Source organism: Malurus melanocephalus, unplaced genomic scaffold, assembly GCF_030028575.1.
Source record: "Malurus melanocephalus ecotype Western Australia unplaced genomic scaffold, MMel_1.1 scaffold_74, whole genome shotgun sequence".
Taxonomy (NCBI): domain Eukaryota; kingdom Metazoa; phylum Chordata; class Aves; order Passeriformes; family Maluridae; genus Malurus; species Malurus melanocephalus.
This window is the reverse complement of record NW_026623306.1, coordinates 1,821,101-1,837,367: the sequence shown is the minus strand read 5'-3', so window position 1 is coordinate 1,837,367 and position 16,267 is coordinate 1,821,101. Positions and strand designations below refer to the sequence as shown.

The 16,267-nt window shown below is 44.0% G+C and overlaps 1 protein-coding gene across 1 annotated transcript in view; it reads right to left on the bottom strand.

Moving 5' to 3' along the window:
* The window catches only part of FAF1 (Fas associated factor 1), a 146,896-nt gene extending 134,797 nt beyond the window's left edge, over window positions 1–12,099 (bottom strand). The window contains exon 1 of the mRNA XM_057367063.1: window positions 11,751–12,099. Within this exon, the coding sequence (XP_057223046.1) occupies window positions 11,751–11,795 (45 nt within the window). The 5' untranslated portion in view covers window positions 11,796–12,099. The remainder of the gene's footprint in view (window positions 1–11,750) is intronic.
* Window positions 12,100–16,267: the final 4,168 nt, after the last annotated feature.

Sequence of the window (16,267 nt, the reverse complement as noted above, 5' to 3'; positions counted from 1 at the left end):
GCTGCCCCAAACACACAGCCAGGCCACCGCTGCCCTCACGGACAGGGGATGGCAGCTGCTGCACAGGAGCTGGGAGCAAATGGCGCTTGGCAGCAAGGCAGGAGAGTCTCTCACCTGTGGCACCATTCCCCTTCTCGCCGAGAAAAAGGATCCAAAAGGCCACATTTGGCCTAACAGCAGTAGCTGGATATGGAGGACTTAAGTCTCGCTCGACATTCCTGTTGAACAATTTCCTATCTCCTTTTGCTGCCAGCAGTAGCTGTAATTTCTCCAAGAAGGGACCATCTCTAAGCTAACCCAATCTAGGCCTAGAGCATTCTGTACAACAGGCTGAGGCCCATTAAAACCAGGCAGACAGTCGGCTGTGAATTACACTGTGCGCCACTGACTCCTGTAACAGATTAAAAAAACTCTGTAGTTCAGTCCATCATTTCAATGCTTATCCAAAGCTACAATGCCCAAAGAAACTACATGAAGGCACCAACAGGTCAGATTACCTAGAAAGAAATGCTTTCCCCCTCTGGGATATCCTACAAAAGCTCAGGAGGTCAGCATTAACACACCTGCAAGTGCACAGAACAGCACCCTAGGAAGTGCTTACCTTTGAAAGCACCAAATAAATTTTTATCACTAGATAGCTCTAGTTGCCTTGCTCTATTTCATAAAGATATATGAGGTTTCAAAGAGAAATCAGAAATGCTGGCAAAGAACATATATTGTTAAAAATCAATTCACTATCCCTTGGGTAACTTAACTCTCCAAAAGATAAGAGAGACTAAGAGAACGTAAAACTTTCAGTCCAGGCCACARACCTGCTCAGAAGGACGGCTGAATTCCCCAGGTCAGCAGCTTAAAAACAACAAACCACTCAGAGTTGTTATTAGCAGCATTTGAGACAACTAATATTGTTTGCTGTATCTCCTTGCACACTTCCTCTGTAACATAGCCAAAATTTACCTTGCTGTTTTATTCACCTCTCCAGTTACAACCAGAGAGTTCACAGACACACTTCAGCTCCCAGCCAGGTTTTGCATATCTCCAAAGTCAGGGAGTCTACAGCCTCTSTGGGCAGTTTGTTCCAGCGCTTCACCACTTTCCCTAAGAATTGGTTTTTCCTTGTATTTAATCATAATTTCCCATGCTGTAAACTAAATCCACTGCCTCTCACCCTCAGACTGTGCAACTCCAAGAGAAATTTGATTCTGTATTGTCTTTTATCACCCACTGTAGAGCTGAGACAGCAACTGGATCCTCCTGTAGCCTTCTCTACCTGGCTACACAAAGCCAGCTCCTTTGACATCACCTTTCACACCAAACTGCTCCAGCCTCCTCCCCTCCKAGGTAACCCTTCCCTGGACTTGCTCTGTTCTGTCCATGGAGTGACTGATATTGAACACAATGTGCCTGGTAGCAGTGGTCTCACCAGKACCAGGTGAAAGAATGGCCTCCCTCAGTCTCCTGGAACACTAGTGCAGCCCACTCTGTGGCTTCTACTTCTTCTAGAAAAATCCTTAATTCCCTTTCCAAGCATTTCCAGCAAAAATCAGGTTTCTGTGTAAAAGATTTTTAAACAACCCAACCCTGAGTTTCCTGTAATGGAGTCAAACATAGTACTTTGCTTCCTTTTTCTATCCATTATGAGGATAATGGCTCAGTAATCACGGATAATTATCAAGTCTATAAAGCATGAAAGGTRGCTCCAGATTGTATCTGCTAGAAGTCCACCAAACCCAGAAAGATTTAGGACACTAATTCACCTGTGACATATYAATAAGTCAGAAAATTTTCTTTAAATTCACACATACATTGTTGCAATGGTGATCATTCAAAGCTGCTGAAACAAAGTGTAGCACTTCTTTCCCCAAAACAGGCAAAGTTTAAGCCAATATGCCCAGCCAAGCCAGTAAAGCTTTAGTACCTTARTATCAAATTTAGGATGTCTGTGTAACTCCCTTCTGGGCTACCAAGAGATGCAGCACATTCAGACACTCACAACTGAGATTTTTTGACACCTCAGTTCTTCTCATCCCAGAGTCCTGCCTRTCTCAGGACCAACCCCATAGACTGCATCAGCTACACCCCTCTGTGACATCCCTGCCCTATCTAAACTTGCAACAACCCTACTGCTGTATCGAGACTGTTCTTACTATGAGTCAGCCGTGGTTATTAAATTAACTTTTACTTCTGTTTCAGACAAACACCTAAAAAACAWCATCTAGGCATATCGACCAAGACACAGACTGAAAGGTCACCTACTACAAGCATCYAACTGAAGAGATAAGAATGCTTCTCTGTTTTTTCATAACTCAGAAGACCATCTGGTAAAAATTAAGCAGATTCACCAGCTGTYCAAAACAAGCTAATTTACTTACCAGCATCAGAAATCAAGAAAGGGTTTTAGGCAAATATGCCAGGATAAAGTTTGCCCAATGTATTTCAACTCCCACACCCAACTATTTACAAGTTTCATCATTCTACTATTTGAGCATCCCCTTAAGCAAAGCGTGGAGGCAGAGGAGAGAAGAAAAAATAATGTTTCTGAAGGTCACAGAAGACATTTCAACCTATAGCTACCAAGCAGACAGGAGTGAACTTTGCCCACGCTCTGAGATGACTGCAAGCCTTCCAAACAAAGCAGGCAGGGGACAAAGTCTGGACTGGTAGCACGAAGCTCTAACCACTTCTCAGCAGAACTAACTAACTCGGCACCACACTAACCACTTTCAAATGGATTCCAGAAGACTCTGAACTCTCTCAAGACTCTGGAGCAAATTCTGATYCCAGAATACCACGAAGGCAGATCCCTAGGAAGCCCACGAGCTGAGCCAAGCCATGAACTCAAACCTCCCAAGCCCCATGCTAACACTCCAGTGTTTAAGCCACACACACTACATACAAAGAGCAGTGGTCAAACTGAATTAAAAAACAAACCAAAACTTGCTACCCATTAATTACTACTCCACACTACCAAACCCATTTGTCTTTCCTGAGGACTGAAGACAGCCTTTACCCAACAACTACAAAAAATGTCTTAGTYAGGATTATCCCAACGTTTCTGTGTTTGTTTAGTACTTTCATTAAGTGTGTCAGTCAAGGCAAAACTCCAAGATTTCCTGAATCATTTTACTCTTACAGTATCACATAAGAAAAACTGATGGAAAAAAGAAAATAATTGCATGGGTCAAACAAACACTTGCTGACTTGACATTTGCACTCATCTCCTTTCTCCTCATTGTCTCAAAAGCAGCAGAACTTCAAAAACAACTCAAGAATAAACAAAAGCCACTTTATAGATAAGCACACAAGGGAAGACTACTAATCCATACAAAAAAAATTTAGTCAGCATTCTACAAACACTTTTTATTTTTTGTAAAAAACAGGACAGCAAGGAACAGACATATTTTTCAAAACCTGGAAAAGGGACTGGAATTGGCTCCAGCCAAGCCCCGAGGAACAGCTCACTCACAGCCCCAGCAGCGGGACCAGGGAGAGAATAAGAAGAGTAAAAGCTGAAAATGCATGGCTTGTGATAAAGATAGTTTAGTAGGTAAAGCAAAGCCACCCATACAAGCAAAGCAAAACAAGGAAATAATTCACTGCTTTCCATGGCTGGGCAGGTGTTCAGCCACCTCCAGGAGAGSAGGGCCCCACCACATGTAGTGGTTACTTGGAAAGACAAACACCACCATTACTCCAAACATCCTCTCTTCCTATTTCTTCCCCCYACTTTATATACTAAGCATGATGTTATGTGGTCTGGAAAATCCCTTTGGCCAGTGTGGGTCACCTGTCCCAGCTGTGTCTCCTCCCAGCTTCCTGTGCACCCCCAGCCTGGCAGTAAAAGAAGCAGAAAAGCCCTTGGCTCTGTGTAAACCCTGTGCAGCAATAACAAAAACATCTCCGTATTATCAACTCTGTGTTCAGCACAAATCCAAAGAACAGCCCCACACCAGCCACTGGGAAGAAAATTAACTCTACCCCAGCCAAAACCAACAGGGAAATAGAAGCACATTCAAACTCCAAGCAAAGGCCATACCAATAACACAAGCCAACAAGTGCTGAAAATAAAAGAAAAACAAAAAACAGTTCTCTAAAGACATTAAAAATATATAAGCTTTTAAAAGCATCAGGACAAGAAAGCCTGACAATGGGACCATAAAAGTATTGAAAGAAGGCAAARGCATATCAGAAAAGCAACATGAATTTTGTGCACAACTGAGGAATTTAAGGGACCATCCTGTAACACAGCTGATCTGTACAGAAAACACTCTCATCCTAAAATGTCAGCAGAGACTTCTAGAACAAACCACTAGATTTGTGACAGTCTCCAAAATTTTAAAGGAACTTAAATAAAAGTTTTTTACAGCAAACTGCTCTTTATATCAGTCTTGATTAAAGGCGAAATCAACACCACATTCCCACAGTGCTGACTTGAGTTTTTAGGTGCATTTTACTGTGGTGCAAACCAGAAGGGGTTAAGATTCCWACAGTTCAAATGTGACTTCTGTCACTAATCAGAAACAGCAGAAGTTCCAATAAAGTATCCAGAATAGACTTACTATGTATGTGTATACGACACACTGAGGAAAAGCAAACTCACATATCACAAAACTACTCAACTGTCTCTCAGGAACTCAGTCAGTTGAAGAACACAAGACTAACTCAAGCTGACACAGYTTATTCCCAAAGTTTTACAACAAACCCCATCATAATGCTTTTAAAATGCTGACTTCCAGAAACTAGGATGAGGCAAATCCATTCACATCCTGTTTCTTTCAGCTCTTTCCCAAGGACCAGCCACTGCTGTAGAAGAGACATTAGGCCAGCCAGGTCTTCGATCTGAGCTGATATGGCACCTTTGGTATTTGCTCACACAAACAACCTGACCTTTAGAAAAAAAAAATAATAGAAGTGACTCAGTTTCAGTGTTCTTGTCTTTACAAATTGTTTCCTGCAATAGATAAAATATGAAACCTATATAAAATAACCCAAGGGCTAACGTACTCTGGTCTAGTTTCAAAATGTCTCTTWAGAACTTCAGCTTTAATGAATTATCTTTTGAAAGCATAACTACTGCCATGGAACAAAGACCTGCTCAACCAGTCAGACAYAGAGGACCAGCAGATGACTATTTCGATAGACCAAACAACATGTCATGCATACATAAGGGCTTTGATTTCCTCTTTGAGCAGTTTCTTTTTACAATTGCACATTAACTAGTCAACTCTAAAAAATGGGCTTAATTAGTAGGTATCAATCCAGCCAGTAAGCATGTCATTTCCTTTCATCCAAATAATGARGGACGAGTAAAATGTTAGGTACTTCCCCAGGCTTTTTTATACTAGTTCTTACAGTAGTTAAAGGAAAGGACTCATCTAATGGCTGCCCCACATATGCACAAATTYATTCACTGACTAGAAAAGTAGGAARTCCTATCARAGATATGCCAAGTAGTTCCTTTCAAAAGCTAGCTCCTGCTTCTACTATGGAAGTGAATGAAATGCTAGGCTTGCAATGGTAACTGAACCATAAGAACTGCCCAAATAAAAAGGAAAATTCTACCCTTTCAGGCCTTCCAGTTCAAATACAACATTCTCAAGATGGGAGAATCTCAAGACCCCTTAAGACACGTAGCAAATGGCTCAAATGCTCATCCTCTCCCACACCTTCTTCCACACAGAAATATGAACTCAGTAAGTGTAAATGTACAGTAAGTGTAAAAGTTACTGTCAGTGATCCTTGCTAACCACGAAATACTAACCATGCRTTATTTTCAAGATGACAAATAATTTTCACATTATCTTTCAATGAAAACCCATTCCTAGCCTTTGGGTCTACATATAATTAATAATTTTGATATTGTAACTGGTATTGGTTGTCATGGCATTTGARAAAGGATCCTACAGCTACCACCTCTCAATCTGTTTCAGTGACCTACTAACCCAAATACCTATATGAATGGGCCAATGGAAATGGTGACATGATTACTATGATGTGAAGAATCTTTTCAAGGTAGTTGAATGAAAAAAAACAGAATAAAACTCTTTCTAAAGACAAACTGGTGCTCCAGTCGTAAATTGGCTTGGTTCCTACGGCAGGGTTGTAATGCATACAAATCATASTATGATATTTCTTCTATTATAATCAATTAATATTTGTAATTAACTACCTGCCCTTACATAGGAGAAATTAGCCAGTTTTTCCAAGAAGAGCTATCAATGGGAATATCCAGCATTTTATGGTTTTGAAAACAATTTCTTATTTGTGACTCTGGAAACCACCTCACCTTCAGTTTAAAGCCAGTAAATCAAATGAGCTTTGTTCTGATAAACCTGAAACTTTGGGATTACATAAACAWAACTAAAGAAATGAAACTGCAGAAACACACAAAGAATAAATAAATAAATAGAAGTGATGGCCTTGGTAGCAGACAATGAAAAAGGCAATAAGYGAGCTAGAACACCCTAAGCATGCAATATGTTGTTATCGTGTCYCTTGGCCCCAAGGCCATTTACAGCAAACAAAACCAATTTGTTCCAAACCAAGAGGTCCAGCTACCAGTTCCAAAGGTGTTACTGACTGTGTAATGCACAAAATTATGTGATAAAATCCAACGAGGATTAGAACAAATTCTAATCAAAATGCAAATTAACAGGTCTCATCAGTATGAATTTCAACATTCTATGGTGTCCTAAAGTCCTCTTTTTTTACACTGAAAAACAGTCCTGTTACCTATTTTAAAATTTGGTTGAAGATACAGTAACCTATATCTACTAAAACAGGCCAGGAAAAGCAGCTCTGAGCATCTGGGCACCTGACTATTAGAAACCCAGCAGTGCCCACCTTTAACTAAAGATACCCAGTAGGAAGGTATCAGTAAACAAACCTGATCTATCCCAGACCCTGATTTCCAGTCTCCAGAGAACTGGATTTCCTTGCAGCTACTGTGGAGAGCTTAGTTCAGCACCCTCTGCATTCCACATTCTACAGAGAGGCCACACAAAAGAGGGGTTTGGTTTGARTAAGACTGAGGTTTAAGTTCAGATTTGAACACAGGTAAACCCAGATATTTAGGGAGACCTTCTGATGAAAATGTAGGCCTCCAAGAACTTTCTATCTTTGGAAGATGTCCTCCAGCTTATGTTTAAGCTTTGACTGAAACTCTCTTCAGCACCTATCTTTGGCTGAGGATGTTGTTCCAAATTCCCAAACACTCCACTGAAAGACAGCAAAAAAACCAAGAACAGCCCTTTCTGCCCCAGTGCCTTAATGACAAAACACACCTTTTTCTTTCAGAAACCAGTATTAATCTCAATCTCATCAAGTTTGAAAATTGTTCAGAACCCACAGCACATGGTTTATTCTTACAGAAAGGTTTGAAACACTTTCCAGCACCCACTGTAAGTCACAGCCCAGGGCCAGAATCAAGGGTACTTAAACTTAAGTTATTCCTGTATCTGCCTACCTTTTCCACCCATCAAATTTTTATGCTGGCAGTAACTTAAAATGACAGAAAACCTGAGCCACCACATCAACACATACAGAAGAAAGCAAAGTCACTTAGCATCTTTAAAAAAATAAGAATACACACATAAATTCTGCACACAGATTGTCAGTAAAAACTGTGTGCACAACTGAGATAATCTTCTACAGGGCTGAAGCAGACAGGAACAAAAACAAACAAGCAAAGCAAGCAAACAAAMCCCCAAAACTTTATCAGTTATTTAACACCACTATGTTAACCTCCAGGTGAAAAGATACTCCAGTTTCTTTAATTTTCACCATTCCAAAAGGAAACAAGTCGAATGAATTATGGTTAAATCTTCAAAAACAAACAAACCAAAAAAATAAACTGATGTATCATGATCATGATCAATTTTATAATTTAAAACACAATCATTTAGCATGCTTTCTCACTTTTCTGCAACTGATGGCAGTAAGGTTCTTCCTTCCCAATTCCCCCTTGCTCCTCTCAGAAACCTGTTTCTATGAAAGAGATTGACATGAAGTTGAAGCTTGAAAAAGAAAAWAAAGACATTTATATATATATWTKTGTGWRWMYCMCMMMARWGKKSTMTWWTMYMSWKTWWAAAAAAACACTGGAAAAGAAAAAAMAYCACATATCTTGGTTTCACAGTGAACATAAATGAAAGAGGGAAGAAGAAAAACACTAGAAATCTCTTGTCTCAATGAAAGCAAAGATTTTTGAGTTTTGCCATTTCACTCTGAAATCTTCCCACCCTSACCAAATCCTGAGTTACTTATTTGGTCAATGAAAAAATGTGAATTCTTTGAAAAATCTCCCTCTGAAGCTCCACATGTCAGACATTTTTGTAATATACGGACATACAGGAGCCAGCAASTCTCACAATACTGTAACCCCCTTAGGTCCACTCTACATTTGAATCGTTGTGAGGACAACCATGTAGCATGAAAAAAGCGTCCCATACGTGGACATAACTTACAAGATATTCTTGTTAATTTTAGTTCCAATCCTAACAGAAGCTGTAAGAACAAAAGCAAAAGCGCTAGCATGCAAAAACATCAATATCTGGCACTTCTGACAATACCCAAAGTTAAACTTTGGCAATGAAAACCAATCTGTGTCAATTTAATGAAGCTCAGTGCAACTAAATTTTACAATTTWAAAAAAAAAATCTGTTTTCTTTATGATGAAAGGTAGACCCCAAATTGCAGAGCTCATGAGTAGATGTGTATCATGCGAGTACCTGGGTATCCCAGTGGAGATGGAAGAACACTTTGCAGTTAAACACAACAAAGAAAAGAAGAACAGTTGTTAAAAAATTGGTAGAAATTATATGCCCTTATTTCCCCCAGTGCACTACAATGCAGCATCACTCTTTTACCAATTCACATGCAGCTACCTTTTTGAAGAATTTATGCTACAAACAGAARCTGTTGTGTTTTTTCCTACGGAGTTTTTCCTTTATGCCAATGACACTTTGTGGAGAAGTTCTGAATTGCATTTAGTAAAAAAGCTAAAACTTGTTTGTGGGCTGAACTCCACATCAGCTACTTCCACTGAAAACAATCAGACTACTCATGTACAAAGCAAAGCTTCTGCATAATCTTTCCTAAGTGAGGGCCTAAGAAGGAAAAGTTAGGCAGGTTGCTTATACAGTCTACATGCATGAATACATATTTTGTGCTCTCTGGGTAGCACACAGAAGCCTCATTAAAAAGAAGAGGAAAAGAAAATAATTATAAACCACACAGAACAGGCTTAAATTGTTTTGAGACATTACGCAAAAAAATATTTTGGTAGATCACTCACTGTGTTTTACTCCATACTTAAAATATTTCATTACATTCCAAGGGTTTATGTGTGTGTATGTATATGTACAAAACACTTTTCAGAAAGTATTTCACTTTAGTACCTCTGAATGGAGAAGTAACCTGTTATAACAATCAGAGCTAAAAAGAAAAAAACAAATGCAATACAAGTTCCTGCTCTAGCTGAAACCCAAGGCAAAATCCCTAATGACTTTGGAAGATACCAAGTAAATCCATGAAAGCTTCACAAAATCATCAAGCATCAGCAGCATTATGGTTTCACTGGTTTTTGGGGTTTTTTATGGGGAGAGAAAACTCCTTCACATTTTAGAAGTTTGAAGACCACTACTCACTCCCCCTTAAATATAACTTGGGAAAGGTGAGGGTGAAACAGTGATGGAAGCTTCCCTCCCAATTTAATTCAGCAAAGATTTGCTGAACTAAACTGCAAAGAATTGCTTTTGAAATTTTTACTATGTGCAACATACTTCAACAAGATACCTCACATAAACATAGAAGATGGCAGCAGAACTCTGAGAAACATATTTATTAATTAAAAGATACAGAAAACATAGAAGGGGAAATCATGCAGAATCACTTTGCACATAATGTTTTATATTCCATTTTTAATTCTTAGTGAATGAGGGCAAATTCCATCAAGTACTTAAAAAACCCAAAAACCTTTACTGTTTTGTAACGTCTAAAGATACAAGGCCTAATAATGACTGACATTGTCCTTTACTAATCTGAATCTTTAACAGCATGACAATTAACAGTTCAGTGCTTCAAAATCAGGTAGACATTTGATATTATCTTTAAAAAGAAACACAATGAAACAGAGAAAAAAAAGCTGTCTGCTGAAATACAAGAGGAAAAGGTTTGGGCTCTTTTTAAATAAGGACTGKTGGATGATAAAATATTTCCTGTGTCCTAGGTTCAGACACATTATGTCATCMACCCATGATTTAAAACTGGTTTCTGTGACTCCACCACCCACCTGCARGTTTGCAGTGATACTTACGTGTCTTCATGGTACCAAACATGCAGTTGCTCTTACAACTTTTATTAATGGTTTCAAAATCCAAGCACAACAATACTGCAAAATAGCATAAAACACTTGGAAAGTGTAAATCTGTATGGAAAACTCTGTTAAAAAAATAATCTTATATTTGCCAGCCATTAATTTCATCATCTGGGATTCCTGAGCGTAAATTCAGGTAATAATGTGGGATCCCGTAAGAATTTGTCCCCACGGGTATGAATGCACAATTGAGGTCCCAGTTCCCATTTACACRGTGTGTTGTTCTTGGAAAAACTTCTTCATGAAATCCCAGCTCTAAAGTTKGGATGTCACTAGGATGTCATCCCTTACACACACAAAAATATCTCCAAGCACAACAGAGTAATATCAATACAGTAACATTTGTGAAGCATTTGACTAAATATGGGTGTCAGATATCGGGGTGCAGAAAGGGATAACAGTTCCCTGTTATCAGCTGGGAACTCCATGTGTTACATCAGTGAGATACCAGATGCCTTTGCAACAGGAGTTACATAATGCACACTACAGTCACCCTACCTGTAGCTCCAAAGAAACACACACACAGAGTGAATGAAGGGATTACTTTTTGTCATACACTAAATTAAATAGTTTCATTGCTAACAGCTGGAGAACAGTCTTTTAAGAAGCTGAACATACAGTGGCAGTTCTACAAATCAATCTGAGAWACCCAGGAGCCTATCCATGTAAGATCAACCACTGCAAATGGACAGAGCTTAAAAAAAAAAAGGACTGAAAAGAAAACTTTATTCTGGGAATAAGACTTAGAAGTCTGAAGTTAAATTACAACCCTTTTGTAGGGAGGAAGAAAGGTAACAAACAACTTCTAAGGGCATATTCCTCCTTTCGACACAAATACGTTGTTGTTTAGAATGGGGTGGGAAGAGTTTCACCGTCATCAAAACAGTCATGGGCTGAGGCAACCCTGAAGTTTAGTGTTGATGCTGGAATGGAAACACCTCTGTTCAGCACTAATCTGTAGTACCAGCAAGTGATTCACTACAAACACTGTGACAAATCATTTGGACTGGTGAGTTTTGTATCCTCCCTGGAATCTGCCTCTTCCAAGGGAGCTGCCTCACAGCTGTCCCAGGGCCTGGGTGGTTGCTGAGGGCAGGAACAACCAAGTGGATGAAAAAGCTTTTTTTTTTRTTGATTAAAAACTGAAACTCTCTAAGTTAAAGAAGACATTTTGTTCACGCACCTTGAGAGAAGAGGGCACACGCTCCCCATTTCTGACAAATAAAAAAGAAGGAAAGCGAGAGCGGAGGCTTCAGAGGGTGGGCTTCACACCCACCACCCCGGACCTCCCCACAAAGAACAAGCAGCACAGCAACGAGGAGAAAGAGAAAAGCAGCGAGAGGCCAACGCTGTGTGGCGGCGGCTTGAAATTTACCTGGAAATCAGCCAATATCATTTCTCGGTCCATGTTGGACGCCATTGCAGCCAGCTGCGTCCCGGCTCTGCTCGGACCCGCGCACCTGGAGCCGCTGCCGCGGGGAGGACGGGGCAGGGTGGGAGCTCAGGAGCTCATGGAGGCGCCGCGCTGCGCTCGGGCTCCCGCGGCGCCCCCGGGCTGCCCCTCCCGGGGCCGAGGAGGGGAGGAGGCAGGAGAGCGGCGGGCCGGGAGCGGGGCCGGGAGCGGGCAGCGCTGCCTCAGCCGCTGGCCCGGGAAGGAGGAGGAGGAGGAGGAGGAGGAGAAGAAGGAGGAGGAGGAGGAGGAGGAGGCAGCGCCGCTCCCCGCCTGCCTCCACAGCGCCTGTGTCGCACATTTTGCCTGTCATTGAGGTCGCAAAGAGGCGCTTTGCGGCCGCCACGTGACCGCTCGCCTGTCAAGCGCTCCCGGGGCCGGGGGCGGGACYGTGTGGAGCCGGGAGCGCGGAGCCCGAGCCCCGGAGCGGAGCGGGGAGCCCCGGCCTGCACCCTGCCCGGCCGGAGCTGCCGCACCGSGGCCTCGGCAGCGGACACATCCTCACGGCCCGTCCCGCGGCTTGGCGGCTCCTGGCCCGGCGGCGGCGCGGGGTGTACCGGCTGGGCTCCGCCGCCGGTTGCGGCCTAACGCGTCGGCGGGGACCTGGCTGCAGCCATCCCCGGGCGGTGCGCGGAAACGGGCCGGTGCAGCTGCCGGGCGGAGAGCGGCCCTGCTTCTCTGTGCGGGAGCGGGGAATCCATCCATCCATCCATCCATCCATCCATCCATCCATCCATCCATCCATCCACCCATCCACCCATCCATCCATCCATCCATCCATCCATCCATCCATCCATCCACCCATCCACCCATCCATCCCTCTCTCCGTGCACCGGGAGCGGATGTCCCGGCGCGGTTCGCGTTTCCTCCGATCCCCCGTGACACGGTGCCCGCCGAGTGACCCGGACGGATCCCCGGGGTGAGGGGGGTGCACTGCACGCACCAGGAGAGCGGCGGCTTTTCCCCCGGGTTCTGACTCGACTCAAAAAGGAGAAAATGCGTTTTTCACAGGTTTTTCTGAGCCAGCACACCGTGATCTGCACAGCGGCCCTCGCTCAGGCTTAGCACTCCAGCACTGTAAGCTGCAATTCTATTCTATACCGCGAATAAACCTGCTTTAAGTAATGCAAATCTAACTGTAACTCATGCTTTCTAAGTCTGCCTCCTACAATCCGATGCCGTTCATGTACCCCCTTAGCACTGACATTAAACACGTATTTGGTCACGAATTTGCTAGTTAATCCAACACACTTTGCTCTGTTTTTTGTAGGAGTGTCCTGTGAGTGTCGTAGCTGAGGTCACAGATGCATCAAGCAGCTTTCCTGTCAGCTAATAACGCTACGTTACGATGCCTTTGAATCAAGATATTTTGCCGGGTTTAGAAAGCAGGGTTCTTTATTGTTTCTCTCTCCCTTCCGCGAGGGTTCCAGGGGGATTTCGCGGAGCTCCTTGCCGCCGCTGGCCCCGGGGCGAGCTGCGGGGAGAGCCCGGCGCGGCCGCGGRCAAACGCTGCGTGCGGAGAGGGGAGCGGGGAAAGCTCAGCTCTGCATTCAGGAGAATCCGTGATCCCAAGAGAAACCCTGGGAATTGTTTAGAGCCTGTTCGCGGACGCWGCTGGGGAGCGGGGGCTCCGGGGCGCCTGGGCTGCGTGTCTGGCGGGGGCGTTCYGGGTCTCCGGGCGGGCTGAGGCCACACGGAAACGCCACTTAAAATGCAAAGCCACAGTGTCAGAKAAGCTGGATTTCATATTTTACCGTGCTCCTGCTCTAGTTTATGTTGGCAAGGCTCGCCAAAAGGTTTTTATTGCCCGCTGACGTTAGCTGAACAATTCGAGCTCCCCACCACCGACCGGAGGGATGATAAATTAATTGCCCTCACACCTGCACCTTTTTTTTTTTTTCCGTAGTTTAATGTTACAGACAGTTCTGTACTAAGTACGAGGTATGGTGCAATGCCAGGGACAGCCTATGCTAAATTACAAACAAATCCACCCACACATTACTAGAGAGTAACTATAATAAAGGCTGAAAAGCTAGTTTTAGAAATTGGAGTGAAGCCAATTAATTCCTGGCACGAATTGAAGCTATAGGTATGTTGTCAAGATTAGTTACAGGGCGTTCATGTCTATTACAGTCATATTTTAAATAAATGATATCTATATTAGATCAACACAGGAAGGATTTCATCCAGAACATGAAGAAAAGGTGAAAAGCTGCACGTGCCCCACATCGCAGGAAGTTCATGTTCAAGTCACAGCTTAAGTTTCTGTTTGCCTTCTCACAGCCTCTCTGAGCCATTCGAGGTGGGTTTTGTCCTCCAACGAATGTCAGCCAAACTAGAGAGCAGATTATTTTACTCCTTATAACGCCTGGCAATAACATCTCCCTCCAGAAGGTTTTGGGATTTTTTTTTTTTTTGGTGCTGATTCTGGAGCCCATCAGGACAAATCTTTCTGATTTAAATGGAGTATCTTTATCACTCATGAGAGCAAAWTATGAGAATTAACTAGCTGCTTTCTGCAAAGACTTTTGATAGATCCACACGGTAGAGGAAGTTTGACAGCATTTTCTGGCCGGGCAGCTTTACTTGCAGGAGGCCTGCAGCACCCCAGCTACACTTCACTTAACTTTTTTTTTTTTTTTTTTTTTTTTGCTATGTGGCGTGATTAACAGAGGATGGGAGCTTTATTCTGAACTGAAAACCAACAAAAAATAGTATGAGACTGTTGTAAGATTTGCAGGTCTAATTCTGCCAGAAAATTAGCAACAGGTAACCACCACCAAAGCCTATGGATTTTAGGTAGTGATTAGTCACCAAATAAGTAATTTATAAGCCGTCTAACTGAATAATCCAAGTTTCACATATAAATTCCTTCTTTATGCAGAAAAGCAACTATATTTGAATAAACAGATGYTACTTGCATACATATATTTCTAGAACTMACTTTGAAGGAAGTTATAATTTATATTTTTGCTTTTAAAAATGAAAAAAGGAGGGGAAAAAAAGCACTCTTACTTATGGACAAGAAGTACCACAAAGAGGCCCTTAATAATATAAGCGGTTTTTCCCTGCTTTAGTGGGAGCGGGGGTCAGTTGATAAAATGAACAAATTTGTTTTCCCTGCWTCGTGTGTAGGCAGCTCACACTTGTCACCTTCGTAAAGTCACAAACAAGCGTGGGTGGGGGAATCAGTACAGAAAAATACAGTTTCAAAGCGAGCAAACAACCGAAGCTGAGAGGAAAGCCAGATGCAGAAGTCTGGCTTGGTTCAGCTGCGGATTCTSTCCTGTAGAACCGGCTCTGTCGGACGGCGGCGGCCCCGACTCAGGCCCCGGCCACCTCCAGCCCCTGCCCGGCTGCCAGCGGCAGGTTCCGCCCGCAGGGCACTGCCGGACGAGCTCTAACTACCACAGGTTCCTAACGCACCTCCCCGAGCTGCCTCACGCCTGTTTACATTTAAAATCACCTTCCCGTGGCAAAAAAAAAAAAAAAGAAAAACAGACGTGTAGATTGCCCCTGTGAGCGATGGGTTACGTGTGCTTATCAGGGAGCCATGACATTGCTGCTTACCTCTCGGAGGGTTCGCCTGGCAGAATTCAGTCCTCCGAGGGTCCCTGAAACCTAAAACAATCCGGCCATTAAAGCACTTTAAGACACTAAACATTGTTAGGCGGTGACATCCCCGTCCTGTACCATCCTCACTTCTTCGCCCTGGGAAGGAAAAGCGAARTCCTCGCGTCTTCTCGGTGCCCGGGCGCGGTTCCCCCTCAACATGGCACTTTCAAATCAATCGAGGACGCCAGAAACGCGGGAAGCAGGGAGTGCTGCCGTGGACGGTCGCCTTCCACCGTTAAGACAACTTGACATTGGCCCTTCATCCTTGACCTTGTCCTCAGSGTGAGAGAGGAGCCCGCGCCGCTGCCGGGGTGGCCCCGAGAGCGGAGCCGCTGCCCACGGGGTGCCGGGCGAGGGCGGAGGGGCCACGACCGGGACCGGGACCGGCTCCGCTCCCCCCGCGGGCAGGTGGAGACCGCCGTGGAGAAGCTCCGGGCAGCGCCGTGGCAGAGGCCGCCCTCCCGCCCGCCGAGCTCCCCCGATCCCGCTCCTCCCGCCGGGGTGCGGCGGCTCCCGCTGCTAAAACCAGCTTTTCCTTTCATTTTCCCCCCCTAGGCCTCATCAGCGCTCCTCCTAAAAGCAGCCGGGCTGTGCTGGCTGTGGCGGGGCAGTGCCGTGCCCGGGTTGCGCGGCGAGGGGACGGCACCGGGCGCCGCGGAGCTGCGGCGGCGGCGGGGCCGGGCGAGGGGCGGGCGGGAGCGGCTGCAGGCCTTCCTGCCCGAACTCCACCGCGCCTCCTTAAATCTCTGCCGTTAAAATGTGGGCGGGTGTTTCAACTCAAAAAGCGCTCAAATTTTTTTTCTTTTCAAAAAAAGCTGATGAGGTTA